The following is a 17,155-nucleotide window of genomic DNA, read 5'->3' as shown; positions in this document are numbered from 1 at the left end:
CTCATTGCACAGTACCCAGTCCAATATAGCCTGTTCCCGAGTTGGTTCCTCGACATATTGATCCAGATAACCATCCCTTAAACACTCAAGGAATTCCTCCTCCTCATTATTTTTACTGATTAGGCTAGTCCAATCTATATGTAAGTTAAAGTCACCTATGATGACAGCTGTGCTCTTATTGCACGCTTCTCTAATTTCCCTCGTGATGCCCTCCCTAACCTCTATTTTACTATTTGGAGGCCTATATACCACTCCTATTAATGTTTTTCGCCCCTCGCTATTTCTTAGCTCCACCCATATAGATTCTGTATTAACTGAGTTAATATCCTTCCTTTCAATTGCATTTATCCCCTCTTTTACTAGCAATGCTACCCCTCCTCCCTTTCTTTTTTGTCGATCCTTCCTAAATACTGAATACCCCTGTATGTTAAGCTCCCAGCCCTGCTCACCCTGCAACCATGTTTCCGTAATCCCAATTAGATCATAATTATTAACCTCTATTTCCACAGCTAATTCATCTACCTTGTTCCTGATGCTTCTCGCATTAAGGTATAAAACCCTCAGGCTTTTTTTATGCTCACAATTTTTATGAATTAGTTTGGCCCTTCGTTTTTTGTTCCTCACCCTTTTACCATTTATTTCTGTCTGCCTTTCACTTTCCTCTATTTCACTACATAGGTCTCTAGCCCCCTGCCATACTAGTTTAAATGCCTCCCGGGGCAGGTACAGCACGGGTTAGATACAGAGTAAAGCTCCCTCTACATTGTCCCATCAAACACTCCCAGGGCAGGTACAGCACGGGTTAGATACAGAGTAAAGCTCCCTCTACACTGTCCCATCAACCACTCCCGGGGCAGGTACAGCACGGGTTAGATACAGAGTGAAGCTCCCTCTGCACTGTCCCATCAAACACTCCCAGGGCAGGTACAGCACGGGTTAGATACAGAGTAAATCTCCCTCTACACTGTCCCATCAAACACTCCCAGGGCAGGTACAGCACGGGTTAGATACAGAGTAAAGCTCCCTCTACACTGTCCCATCAAACACTCCCAGGCCAGGTACAGCACGGGTTAGATACAGAGTAAAGCTCCCTCTACACTGTCCCATCAAACACTCTCAGGGCAGGTACAGCACGGGTTAGATTCAGAGTAAAGCTCCCTCTACACTGTCCCATCAAACACTCCCAGGCCAGGTACAGCATGGGTTTGATACAGAGTAAATCTCCCTCTACACTGTCCCATCAAACACTCCCAGGGCAGGTACAGCACGGGTTAGATACAGAGTAAAGCTCCCTCTACACTGTCACATCAAACACTCCCAGGGCAGGTACAGCATGGGATTGATACAGAGTAAAGCTCCCTCTACACTGTCCCATCAAACACTCCCAGGGCAGGTACAGCACGGGTTAGATACAGAGTAAAGCTCCCTCTACACTGTCCCATCAAACACTCCCAGGGCAGGTGCAGCACGAGTTAGATACAGAGTAAAGCTCCCTCTACACTGTCCCATCAAACACTCCCAGGGCAGGTACAGCACGAGTTAGATACAGAGTAAAGCTCCCTCTACACTGTCCCATCAAACACTCCCAGGGCAGGTACAGCACGAGTTAGATACAGAGTAAAGCTCCCTCTACACTGTCCCATCAAACACTCCCAGGGCAGGTACAGCACGGGTTAGATACAGAGTAAAGCTCCATCTACACTGTCCCATCAAACACTCCCAGGGCAGGTACAGCACGGTTTAGATACAGAGTAAAGCTCCCTCTACACTGTCCCATCAAACACTCCCAGGGCAGGTACAGCACGGGTTAGATACAGAGTAAATCTCCCTCTACACTGTCCCATCAAACACTGCCAGGGCAGGTACAGCACGGGTTAGATACAGAGTAAAGCTCCCTCTACACTGTCCCATCAGCCACTCCCGGGGCAGGTACAGCACGGGTTAGATACAGAGTAAAGCTCCCTCTACATTGTCCCATCAAACACTCCCAGGGCAGGTACAGCACGGGTTAGATACAGAGTAAATCTCCCTCTACACTGTCCCATCAAACACTGCCAGGGCAGGTACAGCACGGGTTAGATACAGAGTAAAGCTCCCTCTACACTGTCCCATCAACCACTCCCGGGGCAGGTACAGCACGGGTTAGATACAGAGTAAAGCTCCCTCTACATTGTCCCATCAAACACTCCCAGGGCAGGTACAGCACGGGTTAGATACAGAGTAAAGCTCCCTCTACACTGTCCCATCAACCACTCCCGGGGCAGGTACAGCACGGGTTAGATACAGAGTGAAGCTCCCTCTACACTGTCCCATCAAACACTCCCAGGGCAGGTACAGCACGGGTTAGATACAGAGTAAATCTCCCTCTACACTGTCCCATCAAACACTCCCAGGGCAGGTACAGCACGGGTTAGATACAGAGTAAAGCTCCCTCTACACTGTCCCATCAAACACTCCCAGGCCAGGTACAGCACGGGTTAGATACAGAGTAAAGCTCCCTCTACATTGTCCCATCAAACACTCCCAGGGCAGGTACAGCACGGGTTAGATACAGAGTAAAGCTCCCTCTACACTGTCCCATCAACCACTCCCAGGGCAGGTACAGCACGGGTTAGATACAGAGTAAAGCTCCCTCTACACTGTCCCATCAAACACTCCCAGGCCAGGTACAGCACGGGTTAGATACAGAGTAAAGCTCCCTCTACACTGTCCCATCAAACACTCTCAGGGCAGGTACAGCACGGGTTAGATACAGAGTAAAGCTCCCTCTACACTGTCCCATCAAACACTCCCAGGGCAGGTACAGCACGGGTTAGATACAGAGTAAAGCTCCCTCTACACTGTCCCATCACACACTCCCAGGGCAGGTACAGCATGGGTTTGATACAGAGTAAATCTCCCTCTACACTGTCCCATCAAACACTCCCAGGGCAGGTACAGCACGGGTTAGATACAGAGTAAAGCTCCCTCTACACTGTCACATCAAACACTCCCAGGGCAGGTACAGCATGGGATTGATACAGAGTAAAGCTCCCTCTACACTGTCCCATCAAACACTCCCAGGGCAGGTACAGCACGGGTTAGATACAGAGTAAATCTCCCTCTACACTGTCCCATCAAACACTCCCAGGGCAGGTACAGCACGAGTTAGATACAGAGTAAAGCTCCCTCTACACTGTCCCATCAAACACTCCCAGGGCAGGTACAGCACGAGTTAGATACAGAGTAAAGCTCCCTCTACACTGTCCCATCAAACACTCCCAGGGCAGGTACAGCACGAGTTAGATACAGAGTAAAGCTCCCTCTACACTGTCCCATCAAACACTCCCAGGGCAGGTACAGCACGGGTTAGATACAGAGTAAATCTCCCTCTACACTGTCCCATCAAACACTCCCAGGGCAGGTACAGCACGAGTTAGATACAGAGTAAAGCTCCCTCTACACTGTCCCATCAAACACTCCCAGGGCAGGTACAGCACGAGTTAGATACAGAGTAAAGCTCCCTCTACACTGTCCCATCAAACACTCCCAGGGCAGGTACAGCACGAGTTAGATACAGAGTAAAGCTCCCTCTACACTGTCCCATCAAACACTCCCAGGGCAGGTACAGCACGGGTTAGATACAGAGTAAAGCTCCATCTACACTGTCCCATCAAACACTCCCAGGGCAGCTACAGCACGGGATAGATACAGAGTAAATCTCCCTCTACACTGTCCCATCAAACACTGCCAGGGCAGGTACAGCACGGGTTAGATACAGAGTAAAGCTCCCTCTACACTGTCCCATCAACCACTCCCGGGGCAGGTACAGCACGGGTTAGATACAGAGTAAAGCTCCCTCTACATTGTCCCATCAAACACTCCCAGGGCAGGTACAGCACGGGTTAGATACAGAGTAAAGCTCCCTCTACACTGTCCCATCAACCACTCCCGGGGCAGGTACAGCACGGGTTAGATACAGAGTAAAGCTCCCTCTACACTGTCCCATCAAACACTCCCAGGGCAGGTACAGCACGGGTTAGATACAGAGTAAAGCTGCCTCTACACTGTCCCATCAAACACTCCCAGGGCAGGTACAGCACGGGTTAGATACAGAGTAAAGCTCCCTCTACACTGCTATAAATGAAGTTAGAAGATGTTGTATTGTCAGCTGTGTTTTAGTGGTTTGTGACTTACCTGGCTGGTTTCCTTTTTGGATTCTGAACTTTTCCCCAGTGCTTGTGCCGAGCTGTTGAGCAGATCGTCCACTCGGTCTCGGTGCTGGATTATCTGAACGGCAAATATCTAAAAAAAATACAGGAACAGAGTCACTGAGCAAATAAAGCGTCGCTCATTGCTAATGCAGACCATGATTACCCGCACCCTGACCCCGACCCAACTCCACCCTGACCCCGACCCAACTCCACCCTGACCCCGACCCAACTCCACCCTGACCCCGACCCAAATCCAGCCTGACCCCAACCCAACTCTACCCGCACCCTGACCCCGACCCAACTCCACCCTGACCCCGACCCAACTCCACCCTGACCCCGACCCAACTCCACCCTGACCCCGACCCAAATCCAGCCTGACCCCAACCCAACTCTACCCGCACCCTGACCCCGACCCAACTCTACCCTGACCCCGACCCAACTCCACCCTGACCCCGACCCAAATCCACCCTGACCCCGACCCAACTCCACCCTGACCCCGACCCAACTCCACCCTGACCCCGACCCAACTCCACCCTGACCCCGACCCAAATCCAGCCTGACCCCGACCCAACTCTACCCGCACCCTGACCCCGACCCAACTCTACCCGCACCCTGACCCCGACCCAACTCTACCCGCACCCTGACCCCGACCCAACTCTACCCGCACCCTGACCCCGACCCAACTCTACCCGCACCCTGACCCCGACCCAACTCTACCCGCACCCTGACCCCGACCCAACTCTACCCGCACCCTGACCCCGACCCAACTCTACCCGCACCCTGACCCCGACCCAACTCTACCCGCACCCTGACCCCGACCCAACTCTACCCGCACCCTGACCCCGACCCAACTCTACCCGCACCCTGACCCCGACCCAACTCCACCCTGACCCCGACCCAAATCCAGCCTGACCCCAACCCAACTCTACCCGCACCCTGACCCCAACTCTACCCGCACCCTGACCCCGACCCAACTCCACCCTGACCCCGACCCAAATCCACCCTGACCCCAACCCAACTCTACCCGCACCCTGACCCCGACCCAACTCTACCCGCACCCTGACCCCGACCCAACTCTACCCTGACCCCGACCCAACTCTACCAGCACCCTGACCCCGACCCAACTCTACCCGCACCCTGACCCCGACCCAACTCCACCCTGACCCCGACCCAAATCCAGCCTGACCCCAACCCAACTCTACCCGCACCCTGACCCCAACCCAACTCTACCCGCACCCTGACCCCAACCCAACTCTACCCGCACCCTGACCCCAACCCAACTCTACCAGCACCCTGACCCCGACCCAAATCCACCCGCACCCTGACCCCGACCCAACTCTACCCGCACCCTGACCCCGACCCAATTCCACCCGCACCCTGACCCCGACCCAATTCCACCCGCACCCTGACCCCGACCCAACTCTACCCACACCCTGACCCCGACCCAACTCTACCCGCACCCTGACCCCGACCCAATTCCACCCGCACCCTGACCCCGACCCAACTCTACCCACACCCTGACCCCAACCCAACTCTACCCGCACCCTGACCCCGACCCAATTCCACCCGCACCCTGACCCCGACCCAACTCTACCCGCACCCTGACCCCAACCCAACTCTACCCTGACCCCAACCCAAATCCAGCCTGACCCCAACCCAAATCCAGCCTGACCCCAACCCAACTCTACCCGCACCCTGACCCCGACCCAACTCTACCAGCACCCTGACCCCGACCCAATTCCACCCGCACCCTGACCCCGACCCAACTCTACCCGCACCCTGACCCCGACCCAACTCTACCCGCACCCTGACCCCGACCCAATTCCACCCGCACCCTGACCCCAACCCAACTCTACCCGCACCCTGACCCCAACCCAACTCTACCCTGACCCCAACCCATCTCCACCCTGACCCCAACCCATATCCACCCTGACCCCTGACCCATCTCCACACTGACCCATGACCCCAACCCATCTCCACCCTGACCCCAACCCAACTCCACCCTGACCCCAACCCAACTCTACCCGCACCCTGACCCCAACCCAACTCTACCCGCACCCTGACCCCGACCCAATTCCACCCGCACCCTGACCCCGACCCAACTCTACCCGCACCCTGACCCCAACCCAACTCTACCCTGACCCCAACCCAAATCCAGCCTGACCCCAACCCAACTCTACCAGCACCCTGACCCCGACCCAACTCTACCAGCACCCTGACCCCGACCCAACTCTACCCGCACCCTGACCCCGACCCAACTCTACCCGCACCCTGACCCCGACCCAATTCCACCCGCACCCTGACCCCAACCCAACTCTACCCGCACCCTGACCCCAACCCAACTCTACCCTGACCCCAACCCATCTCCACCCTGACCCCAACCCATATCCACCCTGACCCCTGACCCATCTCCACACTGACCCATGACCCCAACCCATCTCCACCCTGACCCCAACCCAACTCCACCCTGACCCCAACCCAACTCCACCCTGACCCCAACCCATCCCCACCCTGACCCCTGACCCCAACCCATCTCCACCCTGACCCCTGACCCCAACCCATCTCCACCCTGACCTCTGACCCCAACCCATCTCTACCCTGACCCCTGACTCATCTCTGTCCGCACCCTGACCCCAACCCGAGAGCAGTTACAAATGACATCCTTTGTGACTGTGACAAAGGTAAACTCTCCCTCCTCGTCCTCCTTGACTTGTCTGCAGCCTTTGACACGGTTGATCATTCCATCCTCTTCCAACGCCTCTCCACCATCGTCCAGCTGGGTGGGACTGCACTCGCCTGGTTCCATTCTTATCTATCCAGTCGTAGCCAGAGAATCACCTGCAATGGCTTCTCTTCCTGCTCCCGCATCGTTACCTCTGGTGTCCCCCAAGGATCTGTCCTTGGCCCCCTCCTATTTCTCATCTACATGTTGCCCCTCGGCGACATCATCCGAAAACACAGCGTCAGTTTCCACATGTACGCTGATGACCCCAGCTCTACCTCACCACCTCTTCTCTCGACCCCTCCACGGTCTCTAAATTGTTAGACTGCTTGTCCAACATCCAGTTCTGGATGGGCAAAAATTTTCTCCAATTAAATATTTGGGCAGACCGAAGCCATTGTTTTCGGTCTCCGCCACGAACTCCGTTCCCTGGCCAGTGACTCCATCCCTCTCTCTAACATCTGTCTGAGGCTGAACATAAAAACATAGAAGATAGGAGCAGGAGTAGGCCATTCGGACCCTCGAGCCTGCGCCGCCATTTAATGAGATCATGGATGATCATCCAAATTCAGTACCCTGTCCCTGCCTTCTCCCCATATCCCTTGATCCCTTTAGCCTTAAGAAATATATCCAACTCCTTCTTGAATATATTTAATGAATTGGCCTCTACTGTCTTCTGTGGTAGAGAATTCCACAGGTTCACCACTCTCTGGGTGATGAACTTCCTCCTCATCTCTGTCCTAAATGGCTTACCCCTTATCCTTAGATTGTGACCCTTGGTTCTGGACTCCCCGACCATTGGGAACATCCTTCCAGCATCTAGTCTGTCCAGTCCTGTTAGAATTTTACAAGTTTCGATGAGATCCCCTCTCATTCTTCTAAACTCCAGCGAGTATAAGCCCAATCGACCCAATCTCTCCTCATACGTCATTCCTGCCATCCCAGGTATCAGCCTGGTGAATCTTCGCTGCACTCCTTCTGTTAGATCCGTGTATCTTAATGTTGTGTCCTTCAATAATCAGACAACAGACTGCAGGGAACGATTCAACAGGTGTTTACTGAATGAGGGTTACTCTAGAACTAACTGTACAGATCACTACTCAGGGTTTATATACAGGTGTGGTCACTGCCCGTACTACAGTATACAGGAGCTGTAAAAAGTAGTTCTCTACCTTAAAGGTACATACATTACAATTCCTCCCCTTTTAGATTAACAGTACCATAACACTCATGTAACAATTAAATATCAAACTAATTACAATTAACACTTTTAACATGCAACATTAGCTGAAAATGGACTATTTATAAATTCAGTCTTTGGGGAGGCTTCCTGATCCTTTCTGGATAGCGCCTTTCCCGAGTGTCTTGCTCTTGGTGCAGAGGCGATTCTGGCCCCCTGTCGTCGGTTGGTTCATCAGCTTCCGATGCTACTGTTTCTGGGGTAGATGCGACCTGTACGTCGGGTTCCTCACCAGGTACGTATGGCCGAGACATGGGATTGACTCGTTCCTGTGACTCTAGGATCTGGTCAGCATGGCGTCTCACAATGTTCTCCCCAACATTCACTGTGTACATTAGTGGCCCCTGCCGTGTGCATATCGTTCCTGGTTGCCATTTCTCTGTTCGGTAGTCGCGGGCCAAGACTGGTTGCCCTACATTGAAGCTCCTTGTCGGCTTCTCATTGATGTGCTGGAATTGCTTACTCTCAACATCTCTTCGTACATTTGGTCTGAGCAAATCCAGACGAGATCTCAACCTTCGGTTAAAGAACATCATGGCCGGGGCCTGGTTGGTGACTGCATGTGTCGCATTTCTGTAGGCTAACAGGAAATTGTCCACCTTGTGCTGCAGCGGAATGTTGTCATTGTACATGGCCTTTATTGCCTTCTTAAAGGTTTGTATGAACCTCTCAGCCAATCCATTTGTGGCTGGATGATACGGGGCGGATGTGTAATGCCTTACCCCATTCTTTTTCAAGAACCTCCGGAACTCTTCGGACACAAACTGTGGTCCGTTGTCAGAGCAAATCTGTTCTGGCAAGCCATTCCTGGCAAAAATGGTCCGTAGGACTGCAATAGTTTTCTCCGTGGTGGTGGAGGACATTTTGATGACCTCAGGCCATTTCGAGTGCGCATCCACGGCTATTCCATGAATGGACCAGCAAAATCAATATGCACCCATTGCCATGGAGATGAGGGCCACTCCCATGGGTGTAGAGGGGCATGTGGTGGTGCATTTTGGACCTTCTGGCATCCCGAGCAGCTCTTGGTCAGGTCCTCGATTTGCTGATCGATCCCCAGCCACCACACATAAGCCCTAGCAAGGCTTTTCATTTTCACCCCTCCCAGATGACCTTCGTGAAGCTCATTGAGCACTCTCTCCCTTAACTTGGGTGGAATTACCACTCGGGATCCACACATCAAGGTCCCCTGGCATACTGGCAGCTGTTCTCTTCTGGATGAGAATGCTGGCAACAGTGAGTCGCCATGTGCTGGCCATCCCTTCACCGTCAAATCATATACCCGAGAGTGTCGGGTCATTTCGGGTCTCCTTCTCTATACCAGCGTTAGTTACTGGCAAGCATTCAATTATAGTCGAATGAAATATTTCGACAGGATCCACTGCTGGTGCTTCCTCCACAGTAGGCAGTGGCAGGCGTGATTGCCCATCAGTGTTTCCATGCTGTTTCGTGCCCTTATACTCGATTTCATATTGGTGCGCCCCTAGAAAAAGGGACCATCTTTGTAGCCGTTGTGCAGTCATCACCGGAATGCCCTTCTTTGGATTAAAGATGGAGACAAGTGGTTGGTGGTCAGTCAGCAAGGTGAACTTCTGCCCGTGCAGATAGTGATTGAACTTTTTCACTCCCCACACTAGGCTGAGGGCCTCCCTGTCAATCTGGGCGTAGTTACGCTCGGCTGAGGTTAGTGATTGTGACGCAAAGGGTATTGGCCTCTCTGAGCCGTCCGAGAAATTGTGCGACAGCACCGCTCCAATGCCGTAGGGTGACGTATCACATGCCAACCGAATTGGTAATGCCGGGTTATAATGGGCCAATACCTCTTTCGATGTGATTAGTGTTTTGCTCTTCTGGAAAGCTCGTCTACATTCGTCACTCCACTTCCATGGCACCCCAGTTTGCAGTAGGGTGTTCAGTGGGTGTAGTATTGTAGACAAATTTGGCAAGAACTTATGGTAGTAGTTTACCAGCCCGAGGAACAACCTCAGTTGTGACACATTTTCCGGTGCTGGAGCTTTGACTACTGCCTCAATCTTCTCTGGGGACTTATGTAACCCCTCTTTATCGATAACGTGGCCACAATACGAGATCTGCTTTCTAAAAAACTCGCATTTGGGGCGGTTAGCTCGGAGCCCATATTCCTGCAATCTAGTGAGCACCTGCTCCAGGTTGGCAAGGTGATCACTGTCATTTTCGCCCGTGACCAGGATGTCGTCCAAATAACACTGGGTCCCTGGGATCCCTTGCAGGACTTGTTCCATTGCCCTCTGCCAAATAGCCGGAGCTGATGCTACCCCGAATACCAGCCAGTTGTATTGGTAGAGACCTTTATGGGTGTTGATTGTGAGGTATTTTTTTGATGCTTCTTCTACCTCCATTTGCCGATACGCCTGGGCCAGATCAATCTTAGTGAAGCGTTTCCCTCCAGATAGCGAGGCGAAAATATCTTCAATCCGCGGAAGTGGATATTGTACGGTGTGAAGGACCGGGTTCACTGTTACCTTAAAGTCCCTATGGATGCGAACCTTCCTTGGTTCCCCAGGCGTGCTGCTCAACGACTTTTTCATCACAGGGACGATGGGTGTAGCCCACTCGCTCCAGTCTACCTTGGACAGTACACCTGAACGTTCCAGACTCTCCAGCTCTGCTTCGACGGCTGGGCGGATCGCATAAGGTACCGGTCTGGCCTTAAAAAATTTTGGGCTTGCGTTTTCTTCAATTTTAATCATCGGTGTCATGCCTTTTAGTGTTCCCAGCCCTTGCTGGAACACTTCTTTCGCGTCAGTTAGGATCTTTGACAGTCACCCATGTAAAGTCTGTGGGTTGTTTAGTTAATTAATACACAGACTCCAAGAGTAACTTAAAACAGGACTTTACTATTCGAAGGTCAGGGCGAATCTGCCCAATACTTCCTGACACAGCACTTATATACCGGTGTGGTCACCGTCGGTATTACAGTATACAGAAGCCAACAAAGTAGTGCAACACCTAAAGCAGTTCTCTTAAAGGTGGACGGTTACATACAATAGTTCTCTTAAAGGTAGGCGGGTACAGACACTACAATCCTCCCTTTTTAGCTTACAACATACTGATTCCCCATTAAACATACATTATAACATATATACAACTTTATGCAAGACAGTTCACAGATTCAGTCTCTCTGGAGGTTTCCGGACTCTGTCCGGATAACGCCTCGGTGGTGTCGTAACTTCCGGCGGGGTAGTAGGTGCTTCTGGCAAGGTCGATTTGGCTTGAAGGACAGTGTCAGGTTCATCTGATTCCAGTATTACCAGATCGGAGGTAGGTGATCTGGGTATCTCTGTCTCAACATTAACCGTGTACGGTGGTGGAGTAGGTTGGCCATTTGTGGCTGACCCTATGATCTGGTCAACATGGTGCCTTATTATACTGTCCCCAATGTCCACCGTATACATCAACGGCCCTAGCCTTTTTCCGATAGTTCCAGGCTGCCATTTCTCGGTACGGTAGTCCCGGGCCAAAACTTGTTGACCTATCTGAAAAGATCTAGTTGGCCTTTCATTCATGCCCTGGAATTGCCGGTTCTCTACGTCCCTTCTGATGTTTGGCTTAAGCAAATCCAGCCGGCATCTTAGTCGTCTATTAAAAAACATCATGGCGGGAGTTTGATTTGTGACCGCATGTGTTGCATTCCTGTACGCCAACAAGAAGCTATCCACCTTATGTTGTAAGTTAATGGCTTCATTACCCATGGCCTTTATGGCCTTCTTGAAGGTCTGGATAAACCTTTCAGCCAATCCATTGGAGGCGGGATGGTATGGGGCTGACGTGTAGTGTTTAACCCCATTGCTCTTTAAGAATTTCTTGAATTCTTCGGACACAAATTGCGGTCCATTATCAGAACAGATCTGTTCCGGCAGCCCATTCCTAGCAAACATGGTCCTTAACACTGTGATGGTTTTTTCCGTGGTGGTGGTGGACATCTTTATTACCTCCGGCCACTTGGAGTGTGCATCCACCGCTATTAGAAACATTGAGTCCATAAATGGACCAGCAAAGTCGATGTGTACCCTTTGCCAAGGAGATGAGGGCCACTCCCATGGATGCAGAGGAGCCTGTGGTGGCGCGCTTTGGACCTTCTGGCATCCTAGACAGCTCTTAGTGATTTCTTCGATGTCCCCATCAATGCCTGGCCACCACACAAACGCTCTTGCTAGGTTCTTCATTTTCACTCCACCCAGATGTCCCTCGTGCAGCTCCTTTAACACCTTCTGTTGAAGTTTGGGTGGAATCACCACTCTAGATCCACACATCAGGGTTCCTCGACACACTGACAGCTGTTCTTTTCTCTGCGAAAATGCTGGCAGCGTTGGTTCGCCCTGTGCTGGCCATCCCTCCACCGTTAAATCATAGACTCATGAGAGAGTCGGGTCATTTCTTGTTTCGTTTTCGATCATCGAATTTGTTACTGGTAGACATTCCACTATGGATGAGTGGAACATCTCTACCGGGTCCACTGTAGTCGCTTCTTCTACTATCAGCAATGGCAAGCGCGATAACCCATCAGCATTTCCATGCTGTTTGGACCTTTTGTATTCGATGTCATATTGGTGTGCCCCAAGTAACACGGACCACCTCTGTAACCTTTGCGCTGTCATGGTGGAAACGGCCTTGTTAGGGTTGAATATGGACACCAACGGCTGGTGGTCTGTCAGTAATGTGAACTTCTTGCCCTGCAGATAATGATTGAATTTCTTTACGCCCCACACAAGGCTGAGGGCCTCCCTATCTATTTGAGCATAATTTCGCTCCGCGGAGGTCAATGATCGGGACGTGAATGCCACTGGCCTTTCCGAGCCATTTGGTAACTTGTGTGAAAGTACTGCTCCAATTCCATAGGGGGAAGCATCACAAGCTAGACGAAGAGGTAACGTTGGGTTGAAATGAGCCAACACTTCTTCAGAGGTAATCAACGCCTTGCTTCTGCGAAAGGCCTTTTTACATTCCTCACTCCACTTCCATGGTACTTCTTTCCGCAACAGAGCATTCAGCGGATGCAGCACCGTGGATAGATTCGGCAGAAACTTGTGATAATAATTAATCAACCCCAAGAATGATCTTAACTGTGATACGTTTTCCGGAGCGGGGGCCTTCACGACAGCTTCTATCTTGTCAGGTGACTTGTGCAGCCCCTCTCGGTCAATGACATGACCGCAGTACGAGATCCGTTTTTGGAAGAACTCACATTTCTTGCGATTAACTCGAAGGCCATATTCCTTCAACCTAGTGAGCACCAGTTTCAAATTTGTGAGGTGTTCTTCCTCGTCTTCTCCCGTAATCAGGATATCGTCTAAGTAACACTGCGTGCTTGGAATTCCTTGTAATACCTGCTCCATGGCCCTCTGCCAAATTGCTGGAGCCGAAGCTACCCCAAAAACCAGTCTATTATAACGATACAAGCCTCTGTGTGTGTTGATGGTGAGGTACTGACGCGACTCTTCCTCGACTTCCATTTGTAAGTATGCCTGTGCCAGGTCTATCTTGGTGAAGTGTTTCCCTCCAGCCAACGAAGCAAAGATATCTTCAATCCGCGGAAGCGGGTATTGTACCGTGTGAAGCACCGGATTCACTGTGATCTTGAAGTCTCCGCAGATGCGGACCTTCCCCGGTCCCCCTGGCTTGTTACTTGGTGAAGACTTCATGACGGGAACAATGGGCGTGGCCCACTCACTCCAGTCCGCTTTTGACAGTACCCCTGATCGTTCAAGTTCTTCCAGTTCTGCCTCCACAGCAGGTCGTATCGCGTAAGGTACCGATCTGGCTTTGAAAAATTTTGGGCTTGCATGTTCTGCAATCTTAACCTTTGCTTTAATTCCTCGCAGTGTTCCCAGTCCTTGCTGGAATACCTCTTTAGCTTCGTCTAATATTCTGGACAACCGTTCAGGTTTGACATCTTCCTTTCCGGAATCTACCGTCATGGTGTTTAGTGAATGCCAGTCTATCTTTATTTTCCTGATCCACTCCCGTCCCAGAAGTGGTGGACCTCCCTCAGGCAACACATACAGGTCCATCCTTTGGTGCTCTTTGTCCTTGTATCTCACCTTGACTTCTATCTTTCCGATGGGGTATACTTTGTGCCCCGTGTATGTCTTCAATACTAGTTCCGTATCCCGTAGGGGAATATGCTTGAATAACTTTTTATAATCATGCTTATTCATGATCGTCAACGCCGATCCGGTGTCCACTTCCATTTTCACTTGGACTTTTGCAATCTGTAGTGTGATCCAGATAGCTTGTCGGTCAGCTTCATTACTCACATTGTGAATTCTCAGACTATCCAGTTCCTTGCAGTTGGAGTGTGAGTCCGAATTCTGTTCTTCCGGACTCTTCCTAGTCACCTCATGTACCTTCCTGTACCTCTTTTGTGGTGACTCATTATTGTTGGTCTTCTTTCCTGACCGGCATACCTTAGCTATGTGACCGAGCTTGCCACATTTCCTACATTCCTGGTTTTAAAACCAGCATTGGTTCTGGTCGTGTGTTGTCTTCCCACAACGATAGCATTTCGTTGTACCCGAAGTAATTTGCTGCACCCTGAGTGCCGCTGCCTTTAGCTGCATTTCCGCCGTTCCTTTCGCTGCGGCTTCGTTCGATGCAGCAATAAGGACAGCCTTCTCAAGTGTAAGATCGTTCTCTTCGAGCAGTCGTTCTTGTGTTTCTTCCTTCGACATTCCGCACACAAATTTGTCTCGCAACGCCTCTGTCAGATTCCCTCCAAACTGGCAGTGTTTCGCTAGTCTACGCAGTTCGACCAAGTATTCTGCGTTGCTTTCGTCTTTCCTTTGCGTTCTCGCATAGAATTTGAATCGTTCCGCCAACATCAACGGTGTGGGGTTCAAGTGATCCTTCAGAACAGTCACAATATCATCGAAAGTCTGATCCGCTGGTTTAGCTGGTGCTAGTAGATGCTTCAAGAGCTCGTATGTCTTCGCGCCCATCGAGTTTAGCAAGGTTATAGCTTTGTCATCTTCTTCTATTTTATTGGCCTCACAATAGATCTCAATGCGTTCCACATACGTGGCCCAGTCTTCTACCTCGGAATTAAAATCGTTGATGTTACCACGCTTAGGCATCTTCCTCTCTTCCTGATAACACCACGAATTATTTCTTTAAATTTTTTTTTTTTTTCCAAGATGGCGGTTCCCGCGGAAATGGCGGTTTCCCGCGCTTATCTTCTCTCCCCGCCCACTTCAATGGCGGTTCCCCGCTTCTGTCTTCTTCTCCGCCTAATGGCGGCTTCCCGCGTTTCTTCCCCTGGCGGGAGGGGTACACTTTCCCCACGGGCGACGGCCGCTGGCTTTCAGGTTCACAGCCTGCGCGTCGGCTTCAGTGCTTTCCCTTTTCTCGGCAGGGCAACCGGCGCTGGGTACACCCCGTTGACGGCAAACAGTTTCAGCCGCTGGGCTGGCTCTTGCTCAGTTCCCCTTGCTCGGGCTCTGTCTCTCTCCCGCTCGCTCGGCTCTACCGGCGCTGGGTACACCCCGTTGACGGCGAACAGTTTCAGCCGCTGGACTGGCTCTCGCTCAGTCTCCCTTGGTCGGTTCTGCCTCTCCCGCTCGCTCGGCTCCCAATTGCGCCTCCCAGCCCTCTCGCAGTCCGGTGCTTCCCTCCCCGGCTGCGGCTGAGTTTTTATATCTTCCCGCGCCTACGCTCCCGGTCGCAGTGCTTCGTGGCTTCGGTCGCTGCCCGGCCTTTTTCGCCGGTCGCGGTCTAGCTGTCTCATGACGCCGTTGCGTCCCCAGCCTGTCTGTACCGTGGCTTCCTTGCTCCATGCTGCCCCAGTCTCAGCGCCTCTGGGCCCGACTTCTGTCCAGCTCCTTTCCCCCTCGACCGTGGTCGAGTGCACCGCCCTTATCCTCCGGTTATTCTTTTTACTTTTCCCTTACTCACAGTCACCGTGGCCGCCTTGCTTCTCATGCTGATCGGCTCACTCCTCACCGTGGCAGAAGGGACAGTCAGTGCCTGTTGCTGATGGAAGTCTTTGTCTCTGAATTCTTCCTCCTTTCCAGCTCTGCAGACTCGAGTTTTCTCCCAGCAGAATGACGAGGGCGGTTGCCTCTTCTCGACGCTCGTTAACTGCTTCGGAAGTATTGTTGCCGCAGGGTACGATCGGACTCGTCGCCACTGTAAAGTCTGTGGGTTGTTTAGTTAATTAATACACAGACTCCAAGAGTAACTTAAAACAGGACTTTACTATTCGAAGGTCAGGGCGAATCTGCCCAATACTTCCTGACACAGCACTTATATACCGGTGTGGTCACCGTCGGTATTACAGTATACAGAAGCCAACAAAGTAGTGCAACACCTAAAGTAGTTCTCTTAAAGGTGGACGGTTACATACAATAGTTCTCTTAAAGGTAGACGGGTACATACACTACAACCCAGGTGTGACGTCGTCATCCTTTTTGTCAGCCACAGTCAGTGCCTGTATGGAATGCCAATCTAGCTGTATCTTCCGGATCCATTCACGTCCTAGTAGTGGTGGTCCTCCATCTGGCAATACATATAGGTCCATTTTTGGTGCTTCCTTGCCGTTATATATAACCTTCACCCTTATTTTTCCTTTGGGGTAGACTTTTGCCCCGTGTACGTCTTCAAGACAATCTTTGTATCTCTCAAGGGTATATATGAGAATAGCCGCTTGTAGTCCCTTCGGTTTATGACTGTTAGGGCTGATCCTGTGTCCAATTCCATTTTCACTTGGACTCCTGCTATCTTGAGCGTGACCCAGATAGTTTGGTGATCCTCCGTTTTGATCACATTATGTAGTTTCAGACAACCCAGCTCCTTGCTTCCGGAGTCTGTATCACTCTTCTGTTCGTCTGAACTACTCTCAGTCACCTTATGTACCTTCTTGTACTTCTCCTGTGGAGATTTCTTGCTGCTGGTTTTCTTTCCCGACCTGCAGGCTCTTGCTATGGGTCCTACTTTTCCACACTGTCTGCACACTTTGTCCTTGAA

General features: G+C 51.4%; 1 protein-coding gene across 1 annotated transcript in view; it reads right to left on the bottom strand.

Moving 5' to 3' along the window:
• macf1b (microtubule actin crosslinking factor 1b) overlaps positions 1–17,155 on the bottom strand; it is a 565,261-nt gene that overhangs the window by 430,192 nt on the left and 117,914 nt on the right. The window contains exon 9 of the mRNA XM_085987168.1: positions 4,177–4,284. Within this exon, the coding sequence (XP_085843294.1) occupies positions 4,177–4,284 (108 nt within the window). The remainder of the gene's footprint in view (positions 1–4,176; positions 4,285–17,155) is intronic.

Source organism: Somniosus microcephalus, chromosome 5 (assembly GCF_052327205.1).
Source record: "Somniosus microcephalus isolate GS21.2 chromosome 5, FLI_Smic_1.0, whole genome shotgun sequence".
NCBI lineage: Eukaryota > Metazoa > Chordata > Chondrichthyes > Squaliformes > Somniosidae > Somniosus > Somniosus microcephalus.
The sequence above is the reverse complement of the archived record's forward strand: the minus strand, read 5'-3'. Positions and strand labels throughout refer to the sequence as shown.